Raw genomic sequence first — 26,193 nt, 5'->3', positions numbered from 1 at the left:
ATTACCAGGACTGATGTATGCGGATGACATTGTACTTATGGCTGACAGCAAGGAAGACTTGCAGAGATTAATGGACATCTGTGGTAAAGAGGGAGATAGCTTAGGTTTGAAGTTTAGTAAAGAAAAATCGGCAGTCATGACTTTTAATGATAATCAGGGCAGCGAGCATAGGATACAGGAGGTTACGCTGGAGGTGGTGGATAAGTACAAATATCTTGGAGTGTGGATAAACAATGGGGCTGAGTACCTAACGGAACATGAAAAATATGTGACGGCTAAAGGTAGCAGAAATGCAGCTGTGATGAAAAATAGGGCACTGTGGAATTACAATAGGTACGAAGTGGTGAGAGGGATTTGGAAAGGGGTGATGGTCCCTAGTTTGACTTTCGGCAATGCGGTCCTGTGCATGAGATCAGAGGTTCGAGCAAGGTTGGAAGTTAAGCAGCGAGGGGTAGGTAGACTGGCTCTGGGAGCACACGGAAATACACCAAATCAGGGGGTACAGGGTGACATGGGATGGACGTCATTCGAGGGCAGGGAAGCCAGCAGCAAGATAGAATTTGAGGAGCGATTGAGAGAAATGGCAGAAAAGCGGTGGGCAAGGAGAGTTTTCAGTTATTTGTACATGAGGAATGTTGATACAAAATGGGTGAAGCTGACCAGAAAACTGTCAATCAAATATTTGGACTGCAGGAGGGGTGCAAACCAGGAAACAGCGGTTAAGAAAAAGGTTAAGGAAACAGAGAGGGGTCTGTGGAAAACAGGGATGCAGACGAAATCAGCACTGGGAACATACCGAACTTTCAAGCAAGAAATTGCCAAAGAAAATATCTACGATAATTCTAGGGGAAGCTCTTTGTTGTTTGAAGCCAGGACGGGAGTATTGCGGACTAAGATGTACCGAGTCAAGTACCAAGGTATAGACACGTTGTGCTGTGCGTGTGGAGAAGAAGAGGAAACGGCTGAACACCTCATACTTTTCTGTAAAGGGCTTAACCCTACAGTGCAAGGCAACGGGGCTGATTTTTTCAAAGCATTGGGGTTTAGGGACAGTGAAGGCAAAATATACTTTAAGCGGGTAGAAATAACCAAACAGAGGTTATCTGATTGGTGGATAAAATCAAGGCAGGGGTGAAATTTCACCCACCACAAAGTACAAAATAGGTTAATAGTCATGGCTAGGTGGCGTATGCCACCGCCTGGTTTAAAGGGTTCAGCCTCATCCATCCATCCATCCTCCAGCGCAAGACGCCCATAGGCAACTTGGTCAGGCAGCTTCTCAGATCACAAAAGTGCCAATAACATAATGCTGCTAGAGACTTAGAGGTAGGCAGTGCAAATGAGAAATATCCCTGACACTTGAAGAGGAACGCTGGAAACCAAGCGATACAGACATGTGCGAAAATTAACCATCAATACATTGCCTCCAGAACATTCCCGTAAGCGCTCCGCAAGGCGAACAAACGTACCACAAATAGCAGTCAGAAGCACAGCTCTAAATTTCAGCACGCAACTGTACAGTTCTGCCTAGTATATACGTACTTGGGCCATGGTCAACCACACAAAAGTCGAAAAGACACAAATAAAGCACACGCTGCTCTCGCCAGGAAGCGTATTGCTGCGCACTTGCATCGAGGCGCGTGTTGCTGAATTGATATCAGTGGCGATGCGAAGTCAGAGCTATTGCGAGTTCAAGCTTCTTTTTTTCTTTATAAACTGTCGCAATACATCAGCAAGTTAAAGGTTACGTATTTTCAACAATGTACTAATAGATATAACTGAAAAATAAAGCATCTTTGTATGAGAAAGAAAATGACGTAACCGAGACCGAAAGCATAACGAAAAAAATGGCGAAAGTATTGGCTTTTGCGTGCGGTGTCCGGCAGCAACGTTACTAGACCTCCAGCAGTGCGTGCAAAGGTCGTGCTAAATTGCAAAATAATTAATTTAATGCTTTTGCTCTCCTAGCTTCCCATTGTTAGGCATTAGTGACAATTTGCTTGTATTTCTGCGGCATAGTGCGTGCATCGACTCATAACGCACAATGTACGATCAATGCACGAGATCTTTGAATGTGCAAGAGATGTCCAAATCATAAGGACATTCGACGTCCTCTGGATGACTCTTGACTGCCACGTACTAGTCGAACATACTATAGATGTAAACTGGACGTCATTAAATGTCTTGCATATTTGGTCTTTTGTGGTACATCCAATGGATATTTGTGGTTCACCAGATAGAACGATTCACCGACGTTACCCGGGAGTACCTGAAGCTCCGATGTAACGATCGATTTTCGCTGATGTACCATACTCGGTAGTTCCACGTTGTGCGCCGCATGTATCCGATATAACAGCTATAATGAAGGAAAGCTTGAGTACCGCGGCGACATTTGCATCATAAACTGCATTACCACGCCGGCTATCACATGAAACTGCTTGTTGCAGCACGCATACGCTGAATGTTATCACGATGGCAGTAACAACCTCAACGCACCTGAAGTTCGCTGTAGCGCTTTACTGCAAACATAGTACAAGCAACAGTATCGCGTTCTCTTCACACAAACAACAAATTAACCGACCCTCGCCTAGCTGGAAAAAAAAAAAAAAAAAAAAGAATGAAAGCTTTCTCGAGCAAGATGTTGAGAACATAACAATTGCCGTTGTCGCAGCTTATGATAAGATTTGCAATCCACGTGGCTCTTCGACGCCGCAAAACTGCAAAACGCAGCATAATTCCACGGCTGTGCGGAGTTTCGTTGATGGTGGCGCGCACCCGCTCGCAGCCAGTTTATGCGGAAAAAAAGCAGGGAAAAGATGGATACGACCTGATCTCTTAAAATCATAGGCAGCGGTACAAGCTAAATTTTTGAAAAAGGTATACAAAAATGCGAGATAAAGAACATGTGTAGTATACCTGATTAAATCAAGCAGGCTAGGTGACTATTTGTCGCCACCCCGTTTCAAAGGGGATGCCAATAAATCATCATCATCATCAGCGAAGGCTACGGACGGAGCGTCTGCTCCGACCTCCATACGAGGTTTCCGGTGCTCGCCGCTAGGTGTCACATGAATGCCTGGAGTCGCGAATAGTCGTATGATTCATCATGCGGTCAGGCCCCGGAAACTCTCGAGTTCACCAAATAGCCACAGAGGGCGAAAAATCAACCGCGGCGCGTTCCAGCATAAGCGCGCAAGTGGAGCTACTGTAATTTGGTCGAATACTTTAGTTTGTATTTTTTCTGCTAGGGGCGCTCAACACGACTCAATATTTGAGCTTTTAATGTACATATAACCGACAACACACAATTACAGTGTCATTTTTTTACAAAATAAGGAGTCTATTGTTTTTATTGGACTTATGTTATTAAAGTTCGTGCTTTGTTACTTGAATAAAGGTTTTGAGGCCTCACTGACATGTGATTAGCGGCAGCCCACTGGTATCGATTGCAGTCCGTGCTAGGGTTGCCAGATTGGGCTATTAATAGCCAAATTGGGCTACTTTTTATGCGGCTTGGCGTCGAAAATTCTGAGTTGGCTACATGGCTATATTTGGGCTATTTTTGTATTAAGGACTTCCGGATCCCGGGGACCACGTCAACACTGACAAAATTTGGGAACCCTGGTTTATGAAAACCCAAAGCTCATTGCTGCTAAAAATTTATGTAGGCAGTCTGGAAAGCTGTGTTTTTAGGCAATGTCGGCACTGAGTGGATGGCGTTAAGCCATCGCTGCCGTGTCTTTCCAGACTAAGCTCTTTTTTTGTTTTGGTTTCGGCGCCATTGCTACTGCTTCACGCGTGGTTCAGTAAGAAAACCGTTCTCAAAACTCAGCATGGGCAAGTGGGCGAAATACAGCCGTGCATATAAGAAGGAATGGGAGAAGGACGCCTCTTATAAGGTAAATTTTACTTTATGCGCATATTTGGTTTTAAAAGCGTCTGGTGGTGCGTTGTTTCGGCATGGAGTAAGAAATTCGGCAAATTTGTTACAAAATGTCCGAAATTCATTCCGCATTCGAAGGCAACTCTTGCATCTGCAAAGCATAAAGCCGTTAAAAATTTTAAATATTGCAGTTGAGAATGAGGATTGTTAAGGTAAGGCTCCCACATGATCACGAACTTGGGCACGAGCGCACTTCGTACTTGCGGTGGACGCACTTTTTGCTCGCTGGTCGGTAGCCACGCCACGTGGAGGACCGCTGCCGTCCCCTCTTGCCTTTGGAAACACACAGATGTTGCCGGCCTACCGTCTTTATTAAAGAAAGCATAATCGAATGCGCTATAGGATATTTATTGCGTTTCCTTTTTGCATAAGCAAGAACGCACGTGCGCCATTTTCAGTTAGTGTGACGTAGTGACGGTAACGGAGGGTGCGCCAGCCTGGTCGAGCCGAGTGTGTTCGCGAAGAACGAGTTATCAGAGTGCACGGGCTCGTTTCCTTTACTGTTTTCTGCCCCAGCTGGCTGACTACCCGTAAAATGAGTATTTTTAGAACGTGAGAATGCTTTCACAAGGTTTAACAAAAGTGGTTGTCTATGATAAAATAACAGGTAAATGAGCAAGAGGCATTTCCTTTTATTGCGATAGCAAGTATATGGGCACTCCAAGCGCATTTCTACCGTGGTCGTGGTCGTCGCTGTTAGGTTGCGTCTAAAGTTCAAACACGGTAACATCGTCGCCGCGTGCGTATGTGTTTCCTAGTGGAATTACATTTCTTTGTTTATTTACAAGTCCCACTGAAGGTAAGGTACACAGCCCCCCTCGGAAATTTGACAACGCACGCATTCGTGCCAGCATTCACAGAAACTTACGCACACGTTTTCAGATTGCATGAATCATGCCATAGGTATGAGGCCAAGTGCTGGGAAAAAAAGTTTAAAAAAGGATAAACAATACAAATTATTGGTCTACATCATAAAGAACACTTTTTTAGGCCCATGTGAGCATTTTAAAGCTTGCATTATTTTTGCACTATTTTTATTATTTGAAAAATTTGATTAAATGTGGGTCTCACGCCAACAGTCATAACTCTAATTTAACTTGATAAAAAAACACAATTTTTGGCAGTGATATAGGAGAGGCCTTGATCTGTGCAATGAACCAAAATTACTGAGCTCAGATCAATTATCGAAGCATAGTGATGAAATAACCAAAAACATGTGTGCTTCCAATGGGTGTGCCTTGGTGTAAAAGGCCTCCATATCAAAACTTGGGGCACGATTTTACTTGCTGAGGTTCATTGCACACCCAATAATGTGAGAAAGAATTGTGCCAAGTTTCACAAAAAAATCTTTATTAGGGAAAAAGTTATGAATGTTTGCGTTTGAAGAAATCGTAAAAAGATGAGTTCTGAGAAAATCAGCAAAAAGATTTCAAAGCATGGCGCTTACATAAGATGATCAGGAGAGCTAAAATCCCCTATATTTGTAGCCAGTTTTGTCTTGGGTCTTGCTCTTGTCTGATTTTGCTCCTGTTGCACCTCGGCTTCTTTTTTTTTTCTAGCTTGCTTTGCAGTATTACAGGTATTTGCCGTACGTCTCCAGGTCCGTCGCCGTGTACTGATTGCCAACAAACTTTAATTTTGTGCGTCTTTGCGCTCTAAACTTTCCCATTCTGCGGCTGCCAGTAAGAAAAAGTAAGCGACAGAGAGTAAACACATCCATCACACGATCCGCTGCTCCTTTAACGCGCGTGCAGCCTCCATAACGTAAACAACACGTGCAAAACATTGCACGTCCACCTGGTGAGGTGCTTATTATTTTAATTGATAAATAAAATGTTGAAAATGCTATTATGGCATTGCTACACTTTTTACGTGATACGATTTTTAAATAACCAGCAAATAACTGCAAACCAGAGCATTTTTTTCTGTTCCACAGAAAACTGGCACTTTCAGTTTCGGTTTCGTAGACGCCGGGTGGGTTTACATTTTTTTATGTATCTTTTGAAAGAAACTACGTAGGAAGATACTTTTTTCAGCAAAATGATGGAGAATAAATTCCTCATCTAACAAAGCAGAAAACAAAAAAATTGACATTTTGAAAAAAAGTTGCAATTTTGACTTGGCCTCACACCTTATTAAAAATTGCACAGTTCAACGCTTCGATACTAATAGCACCTGGGTTATTGCCAGCGCCGTCATCCAGGTGGCAATTGAAATTGGAAACTTTAATTCACCTCTTCTGCTACGGGCCAGCAGGTCGTTCCGTTTTTGCACTATTGCAGTCACAACTGTCCCGTCTTCCCACGAGGAAAATGCAAGAAGGTTTCAAGTTTTCTCCAGAGTCCAGTGTGTCTCTAAGTGGCAGCATTTGCTAACTCAGCGTCAAGCTGCTTTCGAGTAAAAAATACAAAATTGAGAAAGAGAGAGAGCGGGATAGAAATAACATGCTAATTTTATGAATCAAGCTTAGGAAAGGCAACACGTACAATTCTAAAACGCATTGAGCTCGGGCCGCCTCACGGGCACTCGATCGTGACCAGTCAAAGCTGATCCTAGAGGCTGGAGCTGGCAGTATTTTGCCCGACACTTATAGAAAAATGCTTCGAGTATAAAGCGAGGCGTGAACTAAAATTAGCTCACAACATCGTTCAGTAAATACTGATAACGTCATGAATCAATCGGAAACGAAATCCTTCGGCTCGTTGTTACAATAAGTGGTGTCTAAATCCATGTCTGTGTGGCAGCTCTCACTAGAATTATTTACGCAGATCTTGAGGGCCACTTTTGTGCTGGTTGCATGCGGCGGAAGTAATTTTGGAGCCGAAGATATGCGGTAAACCATCTGCACGATCTATAAGACACCTGCAGAACATCATCAAACTTTTGGCTATGTTTTTGGCTACTTTTGGGTCACAAAAAATTTGAGTCTGGCTATCTTTGGGCTACATATTGAGATCGTTTGGCGATTTTTTGTTGGGGCCATCTGGCAACCCTAGTCCGTGCCGTTTATCGATTCAAATTGTACGGCGGTTATATTTGCGAACGGGGTGGTCGTTTCCTCTGAGCAGCATCACGCAGGTTCATTTTAATTAGATATCAATAATACCTCAGCCAGTTTATGCGTCCAACATTCGATAGCTGCCACCAAGCGAACGTGTTTAAAGACGGTGAACTTTCTCAGCTGCGGCGTTTCACTGGTGGCTGCATGCACGGCTTCCGCCGTTTGTGATCTGCCGCGTTTGGCCGCGTTGCGTCTGGTTGCTCGAAAAAAAAGTGCTGGCCAGCACGAAAATTCATCGCTGGAACGGAGCACAGTCTGCTTGAAGACTACCCACAAAAGCGGATTAACCTTGCAGCCCCTGGGCTTGTGCGCCGGTGAGTAAAAAAGCAGTGCTTCGTATTTTCAACTTTGAATTTCTTTGCATGCGAGGCGGATAAAGCAGATTCCTGTCGTCATTTCTTAAAAGTAGAAAATAGTAATAATTCTAAAGTTATTGCCCTTCCAAAGCAATTCAATAGAGGCTCTTGCTACTTTGCCAAGTTGCTAAAATTGCTAACATGAGTACAGCATAAATAATAAAGTTTTGGCTGTTTCTGCATAAATGATACAGCGCGATAAATTCACTGCACATTAGTGACAAGTGTACTTCTGGTGATACACTTCGATTAACTACATTTGAGACATAATAAAATGACTGTGTTTATTACTAGTATCTGGCAGAAACAATTGTCATCTAATCGAGACTTGACTAAGCACAGCCCACACAAGGACACCACTGAAAGAAATGCACACTCAAAACAGTGTTTGTGCGATTTTCTGTCATGAAGCGTTTCGTGCACTGTTCTCTGTCATACATGAATCACAAACTCACGCACACTTACAGCATAGTAATTGAGGCTATTTTTTCTTTCGACTCCAGCCTCCAAGACGCTGCTCATATTTGGACTCATCCCTTTGGACTCTATTGGCTCTGGACATAGAAGTCAACCGTGAATGTGTCTCCACTGGAAGTAACATTAAGGGCCAGAATCCTCACAGGGTATGTTTCTGAACACTTCAACTAGAACCGTGATTTTTCTTCATTTATGGGACTAACTTTTGTTTCACCATTTTATTGCGATAGCAATTATATGGACACTTCAACCGGATTTCTGCCGTCGGCGTCGCCGTCGCCATGAGGTTCCGTATAGATAAAATCTTCACCGCGCGCTGTATGCCCGAGCAGAAGCGTGCGGGGACGCGCGTTATCACGCAGAGCGAACGCACTCAATCTCCCACGCGCAAGCAACGAAGCGGGAAGCGAGCGCCGGAGGGAGCGTGGGGGGGGGCACTTCTACTGTGCCAACAACCGCGCTCGTCGCTCGACCGCTCGACCGCACGGTCTGTTATCTCTCCCACACGCAAGCAAGGAAGCGGGAAGCCAGCGCCGGAGGGAGCGGGGGGGGTCGTTGTCTGCAGTCATTCAGTGTGATCTATTCATGTTTGTTTGTGCGCGCTCACACCACGCTTGTTCATTCAGTTAGTAATAGTCGGGCCACATTTTCCAACGCACGCTACACATGTAATGCTGCCCGGATCGGCAGTGCAGCGCTACAGGTGTGTCCCTTCGCACGCGCGCTGCCCACGGGAAGCGCTTCTCCTCAACACCACCGTTTCACACGCGCCTTCTCGTGGTCATCGAGTCTCTCTTCATGTCGGTCTACTTACGCCGCAGCACACCTGCTTACTTAATCAACTCATGTTTACTACAATTCATATTGCTACCAAAGCCGCTCACCTTACTTCGTATGACATTGCTGTGTTGCTATCGCATTCATTGCTTCGCCCTTAGGGCGAAACTGTGACTTTTTTTTTTGCTTACATGTGTGTCATGGCTTTGTCATTTCTCTTTTCAGGAAGACGGACAAAAGAGAGATTATTGGTCTGCAAGCTGCCCACGCTAAGCCACAAGATGCTCAACTGTCACCACAATGACAATAGGTCCTCTTGAACTACGTGCCTCACTATGAAATGTTTGGAAGTTTACCAGATAGAGAGGTGTGAGCCCTATTAGGAAAACAGCAGTCTACAGTTCTGTATCATACTGAGCGGGAATGAGAAATTTGACATACAAGCTTAGTTGCTTTTAAGGGCGCTTTATGATAATCGGAGAAGTAACATGTTGAGTCCCACCTTCTTTCTTTTGCAGTCATTGTAGCCATGATGACCAGAACAGAAACAATGTAGCAAGCTCCTACTTGCTAATGCACAAACTCTGTCATCTGTTCTTTGCAAATCAATTTGACGGGCATTAGTACCACGAAGTATCACATGCTCCCTCACAACGATAATTTGTTACATGAAAATGCAAAGAATTTAAAAATGATCAAAAGCGCTTAATGCAATTTTAAGGAAATGACATTTCATGATGAGTGAAACTCATTTTATTTTTTGCTTAAAGTACCCTCAGGGCCACAGGTATTAAAGAGGGGAGTGGTTACAAAGTAGTAGAGTAAAACAAACAAGTGCAGTGAGTCCTTGTAACATAATGATTCTCCTGATTATACAATGTTAGCTAATGTTTTGCAAAAAAGTTTGTTATCTGTGATGGCTACGATACTTGGTGGTTCCATTTCTGAGATGTACGGGGCATGAAAGAAAGACTTCATGTTCCATAAATCAATTCCTACCTTACTGCGATGATCGACGCAGTTTGAAATGCACTGAGGCCGCAGTATATGAAGTCGGCATGAAGTGTGGTGTGATAGAAAATTTTATGAAATAGCAAAAGATGGCCGACTTTGCAGCGATTAGCTAGTGGAATGAGTGCTAGGCCAGTTTACATTGAAGTTATACTCGCGGTACGGTTATAATTAGAAATAAAAGTACAGTTATTTTGTACTAGTTCAAGTGAAGTAATAAGATTAACACGACTAGCATCCCATATTGCAGATGCATATTCAAGTTTCCAGTGAATTAGTCTTGTAAAGCTGTAGTTCTAAAGTAGACGGTGCTTTGGAAAGGTTGCGCCATAAGTACCCGAGCATGTGATTAGCACTGCTAATGACGTACTCTATATTATTGGTCCAATTTAAGTTATTTATATGACATGACAAAATCTAAGGGAACGTTGGCATGGCTAGTGCTAGGATTAGAATTAGATCTGGAAATGCGCATGATTTTACATTTGTTTACTACAAGAGGCTCATATACAGTTTGCATGAAATGAATAACTAGGTTAGTACTGCACCATAATTAAGAGATAGCTAGAAAAGGCAAGCTCACACAACCGGCCAGCCTATTTCACACTTCACAAACTTGAGAAATCACTCAAAGCAAATTTTCTGTCTCTTCAAACAGCAGATGACAAAACCTGCGCACAGTGTGCTCCCAAAAATATTTTGAAATGTACTCGCAGAATAAGTTCAGCTTAACATTCAGCTAATCAACAGTGAACGAGCAAGGGAACTCAGCGTCAAACCTCAGCGTGGGAACTAGTCTTCGTCTCGGCCCTCACAAATATGTTTGCTTGGTGAAACGTTGGCTTCAAGCTGAGGCTTCCCTTGGTCACCTCTGTTACTCAACTGAAGTGTTCATCTCCTTGCAACCTCTTTGCTGTGTTTGAATACCTATACCGAGATTCTTTTTCAACATGAAACCACAAATTCCATTTTCCAAGGAACTGTGAGTATTAATTGGGTTTGCTTATATGTTGATTTAGTGTCCTTGTTTATTCACACAATATTTCCAGAAGTCCTTGTAAGCACTGCTGTCTCCATAACGTTCCTTGGTTTCCCTACGAGTACTCCACTTGTGTCAAAGCCTTTGCTGCCGCACCTGAACACTAAATGTGCAGCAGAAAATGTGATGTAAAATTTAGCATAACGCCCCCCTCCTACACTTCGTGCCTCTCGCCAATGTGTTATGAGAGCAATGAGACATTGCAGCTCGAGCTTATCTTGCTGACAGTACATTTTTGCCGAGCAATTTTTTGTGTTCCATTCTTTAATATATCGGAAATCATCGAACGCAGAGACTATAAAACGTCAAGCAGCACTGTACGCAATACAAGTACGAGGGCAGCTCGGCATAAATATCACTGTCTGAACCTTCGTTCTCCCTGCTTTACGGCACGCCGAACACGATGAGAAAACTTCGCTCGATTTCAGCTTTGGGTCCCAAAAAATAGATGGTTATCTGTGTTTCTGTATGTTGTAAACTCAGTGACGGACAACATTAAGTCCACCTGAGCTGTACGAAAATTGTGATCATGTACTGCCTCATTCACCATTGACAATAAACAATGTGAGCTTACTTGTTTGAAGTGTTTTATTGCCAGTTGAGGCCTCTCGGTCACCTGGCGACATAATGAAGATATCTGTAGTCATGTTAGAGTACAGGGACCGTATTCTGAAACGTTCGCCTAGGCGAAATTTCGCCTAGGCGAAATCAGCATGCGCGCTGATTGGCTGGTTGAGCAAATTGAATGACGTCGGGCTCAACCACCCAATCAGCTCATCCAATTTTGCTAAAACAGCCAATCGGCGCACGCCTGAAAGCGAAAAAAGAAATTTCGCCTAGGCGAACGTTTCAGAATACGGCCCCAGTACACACGAATACCTCCCCGAAAGCGGTAACTAAACACCCCAAACCAGCGAGCGAGCAGCGCGACCAGCCCTACGATACGGTGGCTAGATGGGTAGGTGTGCCGACCGAGCGTAGTTCACCACTTCTCCGCATCAAGACGCAAAATTGGTGCTGCGGACAGTAGAACGGTTCAGCGGCGCGCAACGGCGGCTGCGCTGTGTAGACGAGCTGCGTGTCTGATAGTATCGCTTGCCTCTGATTGTATCTTTGAAGTGCGCGTTATAATACCGTTCTGAGCAGTGTAGGCCAAGCCAGAATGGGGATTTTGTTGCTGTAGTCTAGTCAGAAGATGCTATATGCTGAAGTTAATTTTCTAGCTTGGCGATTGGTCACATTTATTGGTATAAACGCTGCGCTCCAACCCGTTGCATTAAGTACGTAGATGCATTTTTTCCATGCATGAAACAATACTGCAGTGGTTTTATGCGCTACATGGAAACGTGTTTACGTGATATTTAGTGAGTTCTAATGTTTCAATTTCGAGAAATCCAGCTATTGTGTTTATTGCTGCCTCCGTTACGGTATTTAAATTGTTAAGAGACGAATTGTGTTGGTAAGTGCATATGGTTCACTGTTTGGTTGCAATAAAATAAAGCAATACGTCTTGGGCTAAATTCATGAATATATTTAAAATACAAGAAACGCTCTCATAACTTGAGTCAGGCAAACGCACCAACATAAATAGCCTAGCGCCAGTAAGGCCGCAACGTTGGTCCACCACATCATAACATTATTCACAGCACACGCCTCCAGTTCAGGTGATTCTTCTTCTCCCTGTTGCTTTCGCGCGCCATGTTATTGCCCTTGACAAGAAAGTAAAGGCGTGTAATTGAATAGAATTTCACAACATCGTTTGTGAGCTCTTTCTTGTGCCGCTTACAGCCGATCAAATTCGGGGGATTCAGCTGCAGAAAGGATGCAAAGTCGGCGATACACTGTTCCTTCGTAACTCATTTAAACTGAAGCACAGCTTGAAGGCGTCTTCGAGCGGTGCTACCAGTTTTTTTAGTGCTTCAGAAGGGAGCAACAGCCCTGACCTACTCATTCTGTTGAATTCAGTAATGTCCCTGAGCAATCGGAACACTTGGTTCTTTGCAGGAACTTCCTTGCTACATAGCCTGCTATATAGAATATCAGCCTAGAATCACTTTTCTTTTCCCTGTAGCAGCGCAGCGGTGCTCGATGTCGCAGGCGCTGAGCACCTCATGTGTGCGGCTTACAAATTTCCGACGTCGAGGAGCTCATGGACGTACGCTTTTCGGTGTGCCGCTTGCTCATTAACGTCACTGATACAATCTAGCCACCGTACCGATACTGAGCAAGCTACTGAGCAGCTCGGGGCGAACATTTCCGCTGTCAGACAGCGGAACAATTCCGCTGTCTTTCTCACAAATTTAGAGCCCGACTTGCAGTTTGGAGCGAAGCAGTAATTGTCTCCTTGGTGGTCTTCTTTGGTGGAGCAACGCCGCCGCTAATCTCGCCGCTCATTCTTCCGACCTGGAACATTCCACATCGCTTAGGAACTTACAAACAGTACGAGAGATGCGGAGCTCTTCACCTTTGAAACTGACACGAACAGACGACATAGAACTATTCCAATATGGGCTTTATTTTTTTCGCTCGCCGCCAGTCCGCCAGCCCCCTGTAGCAGACGACGCGCGCTGCGGAACCGTTCTACTGACCGCAGCGCCAATTTTGCGTCATGACGCGGAGAAGCGGTGAACTAGGCTCCACAGGCGCCGGTCGGCACACCTACCCATCTAGCCACCGTACCTACGAACCGCTACCGTAACGGCCATATTGCTCACTACCTAATGATGATGATATTAGTTTCGATTTTGCCAGCGCCATCTCTCGATCGCATACTTTAGTTCACAACGCCACCGCTACGCTTATTTTCGTTGGCATTTTCGTTGCACTGTGGAAGGTACAGTTTCCCTTCTCTAAGTTTGTATGGGTGTTCTGTGATGCGGTTTCATCATTCACCATAAATATAGTTCAATAAGTTTTACCATATTTGACGTCACAGAAATAGGTTTAATATTACCAAATATTATTGTAAGCACCCTGTTTATAAAGTTGCGGAATTATTTGGCTTTTGGCTGTCCTCCTTTCTGAAGGAATCTAAGGATTTTTTAGAGAATATGTGTTGACAGCATTGTCTACAAGAGGCCTTTCAAGTGCGGAAAATCACACATAAGACAAACATATGCAAACCAGTACGGTATAAAGAACTCCTTACTGTCACGAAATCTGGAAACACTTCTAAATTTAAACATCACACATTTGCGGCAGGCGATGTCAGAAGTGAAACCAGAAGTGAAGACGCGATGGCAACTCTGCTAGTTCGTGCGGCGGTCACCACTCATCGAGGGGAGCGAACTGTGAAACAGATGCGAAGCCTGCCAAAAACTTCATGGCACTTCGGTAATCGACGCTGGCAGCTACGCCGAGAAGTGCTACGGGTTCTACGCGCTTGGTGATACCTCCTGCAGTGAAGAGGTGAGGAACTTTTTCCGACAACATGTGTGCGCGCGTGCATATATCAGGCGCATGACGGCCCAACTTCTGTTGAAGCATTCACGGTACAAATCATGGCTGTTTGTATCATGCGAATAACACCAGTACGATTGTGTACAAGGAATGTGTGCGGCTGTCGGCATAAAACTGTCATGTGCCCTTCGACAACCACTGACCATTCTGGAAGCATGCACACACTGATTTATGGAATAGTGGCACAGATAAGGAAGTGCTTGTTTTCGTCTCCGCCACAAAGTCGCAAGCTGACCTAGTACAATGAATTCTGCCGTGTGATGTACTTGAGATGGGCCAAGGTGTCATGTTTATATGACAACCGTAGCTGACAACAAAGCCGTGGTTCTTGCGTTCATCGCTGTGACCCTTGGTTCCCCTCATTCTTGATCATGTGAGTGAGCAAGAATTAGAAGAACCTACGACGATTTGCAGTGTGCAGTTGAAACAGCATTCACTTAGTATCTTTTAGCCACCTCATGTTGTGTGATGATGCACCAACACCACATCAGCGTCACTCATTCTCTTTGTTGCATTTTCATTTCTGGACTATACACGCATGGGGAACAAGGGCAAGTGTGCTTGGACATCGAGACTGCAAAGGACGAGGTACTCGCATGCCAGAAGGTGGACCCTCGTTTGGGATGAGCGCTTTCATACGGCAGCAGAGTGTGCATTGTATTGAGTAGCACACGTGTTGAGTTGGCCCAGAAATTGTTAAATCCAAGAATTGAATCCAGTTATCATTGCACAAACTCGAATCTGAAATGAAGGCCGCATAAAAGGCTGTGAAAGAGGTTGACCATGTCAATGACATTGCTGTGAGGTTCTGACCCAGTAGGCATGTTAAGAACAGCAAGGTAGTTATCGACATATTAATAGTTCTCAACTGGGTTGTTAGCTATGCGACTTGGGAATGCGTCTGCCAAAAAGCTGATAAAAATATGTCCCACAATGTGACCGATATAGATGATTCTATACCAGAGAGCTGTACATAAAATTGTCCTTCGTGACACAAAGCTGTCGATGCAAGATAAAACCGTAAAAGTGCGCTGAAAAATGCCTGTTTGGTTCTGAAAAGCCATGTCTCCTGTGTTATGTTGTAGTTAAGAGCATCATGCCATTCTTTGTTCCGAAGTGAAGTGAATCAGTGAAGAACACTGGGGATGTACTAAACAGGGGTAAATCATCAGAGTATTGCTCTAAAAACTGATGATCTTCAGGCAGGCAAGTGATGCTGTAGTAGGTAACGTCTGACGCAAAGTTGCCACAAACCTCAAAAAATTGTCCGTGGTGCTGCCTGCTCATTTGGGCTTACTCTGGTTGCCTCTTGACTTGTTCCCTGAGAGATCCTAAATGTAATCAGCTTCCTGGTGGCTTTCTTTTGCTTGTCAAGGTGAAATTTTTTTAGTGCATCATGGGCTTTCATGCGCCACAGTGCATTAGACAGTTGGATGAATTCTTGTATATTGACATGTGTACATTGTTTATCCTTTTCTGATGACAATTTTTCACTGGCCAACCACTGTTACAATGTTATAGTTCAGTGCAGGTTGAAACTTTCTCTAATGTTGTCACGGATTCTGTAGCAAAAGAATCTTGATTGTGTTAACCGAGGGTCCCGCCGCAGTCGTTTGACTTTGGGACCCTCGCCTGTATACTACTAACAACCTACTATGTACGAGGTGTGTTCAAAAAGAAACCGAACTTTTGAAATAGCGCGCCAACCGGCAGAGGGAGCGCGCTGCGGCTACTGAGCGCATGTAGCGGCAGGTTTAGACAACAAACTGCAATTTGCCGCGTTTCGCTCTGACCGTTAGTTGGCGAGCTACAGCCGCTGAAGTGAGCGCATGAACAAGCTGTTCTTCGGATTGGTGCCAAAGAGACAATGAAGGAATTGGAAGAACAGCGTGTGTTTGTGTGAAGTTCTGCTACAAACTTGGGAAAACTTTCACAGAGACATTTCAGTTGCTTAGCCAAGCATACGGGGCGGACTGTATGAGTGCTATGATTGGTTCAAGCATTTTGAAGACGGAAGAATGCCGGTCGGTGACGATCCCAAGCCTGGACGACCTTCCACATCCACAGATGATGACCACGTCGAGAGAGTGCGAACTGTGATTCGTGCAAATCGTCGTTTGACTGTTCGAAAAGTCTCTGACAAAGTAGGTATCAGCGTAGGATCATGGTCATGAAATTTTGAGCGACAAACTTGGGATGCGTCGTGTCAGTGCAAAATTTGTGCGACGTTTGTTGACTGACGAACACAAGCAGACCCGTGTTGAAGTCAGCCAGGAACTGCTTGCTGCTGCCAGTGACGATGAAAACTTTCTTAAGAACATCATAACAGGCGATGAGACATTGGGTTTATGGCTATGATGTGTAAATGAAAGTGCAGTCATCGCAGTGGGTGGCCAAAGGTTCTCCTCGTCCCAAAAAGGACCCATGAGTTGGTCAAAAATGAAGGTGATGTTGGTTGTGTTTTTTGACTGCAAAGGCATTGTCCATCAGGAATTTGTGCCACATGGTCAGACGGTAAACAAAGAAGTTTACCAGGGAATCCTAGCACGTTTGAGAGATTCTGTGCGTAGTAAGAGGGCTGAATTGTGTAAAAATCAGGCTTGGATGTTGCGTCATGACAATGCCCCGGCTCACGCATCGCTCCTTGTCCGCAGCTACTTAGCGAAATGCCACACTCCTGTTGTACCCCACCCACCATATTCTCCGGACCTAGCCCCAGCAGACTTCTTTCTATTCCCCAAGTTGAAAACCACCTTCAAAGGATGTCATTTCCAAACCGTAGAAGAGATCAAGGACAATGTGAGATGAGACCTGCGCTCTATTCCAGAAAGTGCATTCCAGGAGGCTTTCCAAAAATGCAAGAAAAGATGGGACGAGTGCATTGCCAGTAGAGGGGACTACTTTGAAGGGGACAGCACTTAAATTGTTGTACCATAAGCAGTAAAGGTGTTACAGCAAAAGTTTGGTTTCTTTTTGAACACACCTCGTATCTTGTATGCATAATAAACTGAAAGGCAGTACGGCATGCAACGTAAGCATTTATGCTGGAATGAGTCGTTTACAAGCAGCCGACACACAGTTTGGACAACTGACAATTTGTGCTTGCAAGTATTGTTGTGCTTTGAATGCTTCGATCGTCTGCAAGTGCAGGTGATTTTGTTAACAAACCCACGAGACGGCGTTGTATCCCTTCCAGCTGTTGGAGTATTGTGTGCCATGTTGGTTGGTGGGTGGTGCCCCCCCCTGGTCGCTTGTGGGAGCAAGCTCTTGTGGCGGCCACTGTCTGCTGCGGCCAGTGACCCTGAGCTTGTGGCGCTGTGCAACAGCTTCCCTGCACTTCTTGGCCGCAGAACGGGTCAGCCTGAGGACCTCTTCCACGTGCACACTGCTGCCCTGGGTGAGTACACTATTGCTCTTTGGGAATACTATGGGCACTCTTTGGGTTGAAGCTGCTGCCACAAGTAATGCTGGCAGTAGACACTGCAGTGCTATGTCTTACACCTGTGCTCTTGAAGCCACTTGGTGTGAGGATGTGCTGTGGCTGGGTGATGTGAGCTGAACAGGTAGAGCAAGTTTTGCTATCTATCGGGGTGTCTAACGACCTGGAGAACCTAGAAAAGTCATGCAATTGTCAGGAAATCTTTTTATAGACAATGAAGTCGCGGAAATTGAATGATTAAACTGCCTAAGATGCAAATTCATGTAGATTGGTTCCCTGCAAAATTATTAGGCTCTTTGCAGCACTGCAGGTCAACTTTTTCGCACAAGAATGCTGACTTGCAGAAAATTTTCTGCTGACTGACTTGCAACGGCTTGGTTGAAAAGTTCAACGGTTCGCTGTGTCATGAGCCAAGAAAAAAAGAAGAAAAAGTAGAAGGGAAGGAGAGGACAAGAAAGCACGAGGAGTCGGTGGAAGAAAAGAAGTGAGAAAATAAGTGTCCCAATAAAAAGAATATATGAAAAAAGAAGTGCATGCGGAACTGCGTGGCCAATGGGGAAAAGGCACACGAAGAGAGCAGCCCAGCTACGCTCTGCGACAGAAGGAGGCCGGACAGGACGGGCGGGTCGCGGAGACGGTGGCAACCCAGTTCTTCAGCTGCTGCGGCTACGACCCGCAAGCTGAGCGGGCGCTCCAAAGGAGGCCGCTGGTACAGGCCGACGGCACTGTCTCCAAGTCTCCCTGCGGCTACAATCCTCAGGCTAGCAGAGTTGATCCAGGCTCTACTGCCCTGACCCCCTGACCAGGTCATGGGCCGAACGTCAGACGCAGTGACTTCGGAGCCACGACCGACGGCACTGTCTCCAAGTCTCCCTGCGGCTACAATCCGCAGGCTAGCAGAGTTGATCCAGGCTCTACTGCCCTGACCCCCTGACCAGGTCATGGGCCGAACGTCAGACGCAGTGACTTCGGAGCCACGACGCATCGGTGGGCCAAACGATGAGGTGACGTGGCCACGTCGGTGGAATCAATGTAAATATTTTGGACTTATGAATTCATGATATTGGAGGACTTTGGGGAAATTGTAGAATTAGCTCGAGCTTTACATTGCTTGTTCTGTGTTTTCTTTTACGTTTTCTTTTTCAATTATAAATGTTTGTCTTAAATGTGCGACTTGTCCCTGCCTGTCTTTAGTTTGCTGAAATTCGTGACACGCTGAAGGCCATGCTAAAATGAATGTGTCAAGTGAAGTCATTGGATTGCCAACTTACTCCCCTTCGCGATCATAAAGTGCCACAAGCAAGATGGAGCTTTTTGTCATTTGAGTTAACTTGCAGCAGGCACATGTATGGACCTTTCAGTGTCTTGCAAGAGCTACGGACAAAGGACAATATTGACGATGAGGTGTGAATAACGCACACCTACCTTGTGGATTTTCGGACCAGTCTCCTGTGACCTCGCTCGTGAGAAGTTTGGTAAAGCCCAGAAAAAAAGTGTTTTGATGATTGTAAGAGCGTACAAAGAAGGCTATGACCCGGTGAAAAGGTTCTGATTTTACTGCCTACCGACTCGAATAAGCTCCTCATGCAATGGAAAGGACGAAGAGGATGACGGGTGCTCTGGTTGGAGGAAGACAAAGTGAACCAAGAGAAGTCTCGCAAGAGGCAGTAAAACCGGAGGTTGGACCGCGCCTGTTCGCATTGCGCTTCATTTGGTGACGGGCTGTGTGGAAAGCATGTCTCGGCTGGAAGCCGTCGAGGCTTTCACATCATCTGTGTTCACTGATGCGACCCGCAACTTGAAAGACACTTGCACTCCTGAATCATCTGGAGAGCCCGTCTGCTGCACTTACATGGAGAAGCAGTGGAAGCCACAACTTCAATGACGCCTGCAAATTGGTCTTCTTCATTGTCACCTCAGCTTACATCCTATGTTTTCCCCAGTCGAATTTCAACTGCAGTCAACCGACGTTTGAGTACCTTGTGCAAATGTCCTGCTGACGATGCTACGAGAGCTAAGCCGCCTTTCTTTGCTATTTGTGGAAAGAAGTGATACCGATGACAACTTGCGCAGCCATCTTGCCCTATTCCCATCACGTCGGCGGGTCTCTTGGACGATACTTCTCTCAAATTAAAGCCATCATAGATGGGCTCAGTGGTGGCGTGGAGCAGAGGTAGAATACCCGGCTTCAAATCTGAAGGTCGTAAGTTCGAATCCTACTCCAGTCCACTACATTTTCAGGCATGGAGTGTTGCCTGACACCGGCAAGAAAAAAAATATATTGCCGAGAGCTAGTGGGGCTATAATAGTTCAGGTGCAACCAAACTAGGAAGGCCCACTAAGCTTTAACAAAGTCACTCCCTCACCAGAACAGGAATTGGCCTGGCTGGTGCAGTATTCGGCCACTGCCTCCCTCATGACCCCGACAATTATTAGCCCATGGCCCTCAGTCCCCAGCGGCTGCGGAACACCTGACCAAGGCGGCGGTCAGACCTGCGGCGTGGCAGAGGGTGCTAAGAATTTCTGCGTCGGGACAGGTTGCCACTGGAAATTGAACCTGGCAACGTTCAACACGCGCACCCTATTGAGTGAGGCTAGTTTAGCAGGGCTATTTGAAGAATCATCAGGTATTGCCTGGGATATTATTGGCCTTAGTGGGGTTAGAAGAACTGCTGAGGCTTACACAGTGCTGACTAACGGCCACGTCCTCTACTACAGAGGTCTTCCAGATAAGAAAGAATTCGGGGTAGGATATCTAGTCCATAAGGACATAGCGGGCAACATTGATGACTTCTGCAGCATTATAGAGAGGGTAGCAGTCGTCGTAATAAAGCTGAATAGGAGGTACAAAATGAAGGTGGTACAAGCCTACACCCCAAGTTCCAGTCATGATGATGAAGAAATAGAACAGTTTTATGAAGATGTTGAATTAGCAATGAGAAAGGTGCAAACTCAGTATACTGTAGTCATGGGTGACGTCAATGCAAAAGTGGGGGAAACCAGGCCGGTGAGCAAGCAATTGGCAACTATGGCATCGATTGTAGGAACACTAGAGGAAATATGTTGGTAGAATTCGCGGAAAGGAATAGGCTCCGAATAATGAATACCTTCTTCAGAAAGCGCAGCAACAGGAAGTCGACCTGGAAAAGCCCTAATGGAGAGACAAGGAATGAAATAGATTTCATACGCTCTACCGATCCCAGCATAGTGCAGGATGTAGAAGTGTTAGGCAAGGTTAGGTGCAGTGACCATAGGTTAGTGAGGTCTAGGATTTCTCTCAATGTAAAGAGAGAAAGAGTGAAATTAGTCAATAGGAAACAGGCCAACCTAGAGGCAGTAAGGGTAAAAGCAGACCAATTCAGGCTGGTGCTCGCAAACAAATATACAGCTTTAGAAAAGGAAGATAAAGGCAACATAGAGGTAATGAATGAAATGGTAAGTAGGTTGATCTCAGAAGCAGCAATTGAAGTGGGAGGTAAGGCACTAAGGCAACCAGTAGGTAAGCTCTCCCAAGAAACAAAGGACCTAATAAAGAAACAACAAAACATGAAAATGTCCAACTCGAGAGATCAGATAGAATTTGTTGAACTGTCAAAACTGATCAACTAGAAGAAAATAAGGGATATTCGAAATTATAATGTGGGAAAGATTGAGGAAGCCGTAAAATATGGACGCAGCATGAAATCAGAAGGAAGCTTGGCATAGGACAAGGCAAGATGTATGCACTGAAAAATAAGCATGGTAATATCATCAGCAATTTCGATGACGTAGTAAAAGCAGCGGAAGAATTCTATACTGACCTGTACAGTAGCCAAAACAGCCAAGCTTCTTCCATTCGAAATAGTGATGAACCGGATGCACAGGCTCCTCCTATAACCAGCGATGAAGTTAGAAGGGCCTTGAAAGACATGACCAGGGGAAAAGCTGCTGGAGAAGATCGAATAACAGTAGATTTAATCAAAGATGGAGGAGATATCGTGCTTAAAAAGCTTGCGGCCCTTTATACGCAATGCCTCACAACTTCAAGTGTACCAGAGAGCTGGAAGAACGCCAACATTGTACTGATCCATAAGAAGGGAGACGTTAAAGAATTGAAGAATTATAGACCCATTAGCTTGCTTTCAGTATTGTATAAAATATTCACCAAGATAATTTCCAATAGAATCAGGGCAACACTTGACTTCAGCCAACCAAGAGAACAGGCTGGCTTCAGGAAGGGATATTCTACGATGGATGATATCCATGTCCTCAATTGGGTAATCGAGAAATCTGCGGAGTACAATCAACCTCTCTATATGGCTTTCATAGATTATGAAAAAGCATTTGATTCAGTAGAGATTCCAGCAGTCATAGATTCATTGCGTAATCAAGGAGGACAGGAGGCATACGTGAATATCTCAGCAAACATCTACAAGGATTCCACAGCTACCTTGGTTCTCCACAAGAAAAGTAGAAAGTTACCTATCAAGAAAGGGGTCAGGCAAGGAGACACAATCTCTCCAATGCTATTCACTGCATGCTTAGAAGAAGTATTCAAGCTCTTAGACTGGGAAGGCTTAGGAGTGAGGATCAACAGCGAATATCTCGGCAACCTTCGGTTTGCAGATGACATTCTATTCAGCAACGATGGAGATGAATCACAGCAAATGATTGAGGACCTTAATCGAGAAAGTGTAAGAATTGGGTTGAAGATGAATATGCAGAAGACAGATAATGTTCAATAGCCTGGCAAGGGAACAAGAATTCAGGATCGCTAGTCAGCCTCTAGAGTCTGTAATGGAGTACGTTTATCTAGGTCAATTACTCAGAGGGGACCCTGATCACGAGAAAGAAATTCACAGAAGAATAAAATTGGGTTGGAGTGCATACGGCAGGCATTGCCAAATCCTGTCGGGGAGCTTACCACTGCCGTTGAAAAGAAAAGTATACAATCATTGCATTCTGCCGGTGCTAACATATGGGGCAGAAACTTGGAGGTTAACAAAGAAGCTCGAGAACAAGTTAAGGACCGCAGAAAGAGCGATGGAACGAAAAATCTTGGGAGTAACGTTAAGAGACAGGAAGAGGAGCGGTGTGGATCGGAGAACAAACGGGGATAGCCGATATTCTAGTTGACATTAAGCGGAAGAAATGGAGCTGGGCAGGCCATGTAATGCGTTGAATGGATAACTGGTGGACCATTAGGGTTACAGAATGGATACCAAGAGAAGGGAAGCGCAGTCGAGGTCGGCAGAAAACCAGATGGGGTGATGAAGTTAGGAAATTTGCAGGCGCAAGTTGGAATATGCTAGCGCAAGACAAGGGTAATTGGAGATCGCAGGGAGAGGCCTTCGTCCTGCAGTGGATAGGCTGATGATGATGAGATGGGCTCAAAGACTCCATTGTTGACACAGGTGACGCGGTTTGTGTAATCTACGCCAATGTTCTTCACAGTTCCCAACCTGAAGCACTTGGTTGCTGCGTCTGCTATGCATGACCTCCCAAATGAGAAGTGTAATGTAGATACTGCGGCCACAACTGGGTGCTGCCATGAGCCGTTTTGCCACTGAAACTTTCGACCAAATCCAACAGTAGCGAGCATCGTCGTTGACACGCCCCCAGCAGATCGACTGTCTGTCGTGGCATCTGATATTGCTCATGTTCCTGCAAAGGTTTTTCAGTGGTTTCAATCAATGGCTGCTCGAATGAATACCTTGGGGTTGGAAATGTGCGAGCTTTGTGCTGAAAATGTGTCCCTTCATGAAGTGGTGGTTTGACAGTGTCTCGGCCGGTTGTTTCCACAGTTATGCGGGCGCACATTGCCAGAGGAAACTGGCCCTGCGGAAACCCATTTTATCGATAATGTTGCCGGGAGGCCATTCAGGCGCTGGTTGGCCACGCTCAGCCGTGAGACCTGCTGAAGCAAGCGGGCGGCATCCGGGGCTGCTCTCTGAAAAGTTTCGCCCCAACCTTCACCAGCAGCAGGCCTTTGTTGTGCCCTGTTTGGCTCCCACTACAACAGCACCCGATATCCGGGGACTTGTGGCAGGTCTTGTCGGTGACAAGACAGCTAAGTGATAACCAGGTACCCGACGTACAGTTCGTTTCATATATCTTTGGATTTCTCAAACTTGTCAACAAACCTGATGCAAGTTTGGCCCTTTTATTGGAAGGCTGTCTTCTTCTCGCCATTTTGTTCCAACATCAGAAAAATCTGATGATGAGTCAGGTTAATGTTTATTACCAAAATATGAGAGGCTCGAGAGCTAAAAGTAACTTTTTCTTTTTGCAAATGTACTTCTAGATGCGATATGATTTTCATAACGGAGACATGGTTAAACGAGTCGTGGAAAAGCGAGTCTTATTTCACTGATGCATATGCTGTACAGCATTCAGAGCAGAGAGAAAATACGTCAATATGGCTAGGCTTGGTGGCGGTGTTTTAATAGCATACCAGTCACAGCTTCAAACGTATAGGTGGAAAGACCTTGAAAGATAAGACGAATGTGTGTGGGGGGGGGGGGGGGGCTGGAATTAGCAGCATCTGATGGGCGTCAACTACTTTGTTGGCTGTTGCTACTTTCCTCCGAGCTCTAATGCCCAGGTATTCATAAGCCACTTTAGAACACTACAAGATCTACGTGACTATCCAAAATAAAAAGTACATATTTATGGAAATTTTAATCTGCCAACTGTGGACTGACGTACAGGTTTAATTAGAAGCAAGTATGCCCTAGTTCGTTGCAAAGTCGACAAAAAAAACTGAGTTTTTTTGTTGACTTTGCACTTGGCGACTTTGCACTTTGGCTTCTGTCACCACCCTTCTGTCAACACAAATTTTTTGCATTCGTGACGCATCTGATGTTGTTCCGCTTGACATTTTTCATCCTCCATTCACGCGTTACTTTTATTTGTCTTTTATTCAGAGTGGAGATCACGTAATCCCTAAATATGTGTACTGTCGCGGAGACTACTGTGCTCTCTATGATGGCCTTCAAAGCTGGGATTGTTGCACAACTTGCTGCATAACAATGATGTTAATTCATGCGTGGACCAGCTTACGTCGACTGTGCAAAGTACTGTGGAAAAATGTATACGAAAATGCTGTAGAAGAAATAGGAAATTCCCTGGCTGGTTTTTACATGAGCTGAAATATTATTTGGGCAGCAAGCAATGGTTCCCGCAAGGAAATGAACGACGAATGCCAAAGGTTTGCTATTTGCCGAACAGTGGTCAAACAGATCATTACATCGTGATGAAACACCTTACACGTTACCATGAAAATCTCAGTTAACTTTTAAATTGACCCTCAAAGCTTCTGCTGCTATGCAAAGAAAAAAGGTAAGTTGAACTGTTTTTAAAAATGCTGGTACAATGTTTGGCATTATCCCCGATAGATAATGTCATGCTAGCAAATGATTTAGACTTTTTATCTTTTTTCTTTTTTTGTTGTCATTGAGCTCAAGCTGAAGGATACATTTTCTACAGGGCATGATGGCATTCCTAACTTTATAATCAAAGGTTGCGCTGAACTCTTTGTTCCTATTTTGACCTATCTTTCTTTACCTTTTTTCGTCCGAATGGAAAACAACAGTTGTAGTCGTCCCTATGTTCAAGGCTGGCGATCCTTGAGACATAAAAAACTTCGGGCCTGTTTCTCTTCTTCTTTCAAGGGTTGTGGAATGGTAATACATTAATACCCGAGACATGGTTACATCAGGACATTGCCGATTTCGAGATTACTCCTACAGGTTACGGCATCTACAGAAAAGACCGAGATTCCAGAGGCGGTGGTGTTGCAATAATTTTCGATGAGTCATTAACTGTGTCTCGGTTACCTGATATTGCAGGAATTGAATGCGTTATCTTGAAGGCCAATTTGCATAATTCGAGTTTAATCATCGGAGCCTTCTATCGCCCTCCAACCGCTGGCAGCAATTTCTTTGAAAGCCTAAACGAGTTTTTGTGTAGACATAGGAATCACTCGGGTTACGTTTTGCTAGCCGGCGACTTCAATGTCCCTGATGTGAATTGGTCAGATGATTTTCCCGAGGCACTTTCACCAACGGCCGAACATCTTGTCGATATCATTCTGCTTCACGATCTGTCACAGTTGGTCAAGCTGCCTACACGAGTTCAGAGTGGATGTTCATCAACTTTAGATTTGTTCCTCGCCAATTCAAAAACTCTCTCTCGCCATCCAATTGTCAGCATTTTTGATGGAATATCTGACCATAAAACAGTGTGCCTGACAATGAAACTTAATCCTGTCTCCAAGGAAAAACGCGAAGAAAAACTCGTTCCTGTGTTTGCACGCGCCAACGATACAGAAATCTTAGATGCCCTGGACAGTTCCTTTTCGAATTTCGTTTCTGAGTATCAAAATAACGCCTCTGTCGACACTTTGTGGAACCGCTTCAAAAATCTGGTTAATCTGTGCATACACAACTTCGTTCCGACAAAACGCTACGTGAAACGTTCTTCTAACCCCTGGATGACGCGGGAGGTTGTTCGTCTGGGGCGCAGGGTTAAAAAGGCTCGAAAAAAGCATCAGCTACGCCCTTCATCGTCTACCGTTGATATGCTGTCTCAGTTACGTGTAAATTTGAAAGACGCCATTAAAAAGGCGAAAGACCACTATCAAACCGTTCG

The 26,193-nt window shown here is 44.9% G+C and overlaps 2 protein-coding genes across 3 annotated transcripts in view; one reads left to right on the top strand and one right to left on the bottom strand.

Moving 5' to 3' along the window:
• Window positions 1–26,193, bottom strand: part of LOC125947269 (uncharacterized) — a 280,283-nt gene that overhangs the window by 198,258 nt on the left and 55,832 nt on the right. The gene's annotated exons all lie outside the window — the stretch shown is intronic.
• The window catches only part of LOC119458739 (dimethyladenosine transferase 2, mitochondrial-like), a 307,446-nt gene continuing 294,866 nt past the window's right edge, over window positions 13,614–26,193 (top strand). Inside the window, exons 1-2 of one of the 2 annotated variants that reach the window (XM_037720603.2) lie at window positions 13,614–14,072; window positions 17,320–17,520. In XM_037720603.2, coding sequence (XP_037576531.2) covers window positions 17,340–17,520 — 181 coding nt within the window. In that variant the 5' untranslated portion in view covers window positions 13,614–14,072; window positions 17,320–17,339. The remainder of the gene's footprint in view (window positions 14,073–17,319; window positions 17,521–26,193) is intronic. The other variant, XM_049671408.1, reaches the window with a different exon arrangement.

This window comes from Dermacentor silvarum, chromosome 7 (assembly GCF_013339745.2).
Source record: "Dermacentor silvarum isolate Dsil-2018 chromosome 7, BIME_Dsil_1.4, whole genome shotgun sequence".
In the NCBI taxonomy this organism is placed as follows: Eukaryota; Metazoa; Arthropoda; class Arachnida; order Ixodida; family Ixodidae; genus Dermacentor; species Dermacentor silvarum.
The sequence above is the reverse complement of the archived record's forward strand: the minus strand, read 5'-3'. Positions and strand labels throughout refer to the sequence as shown.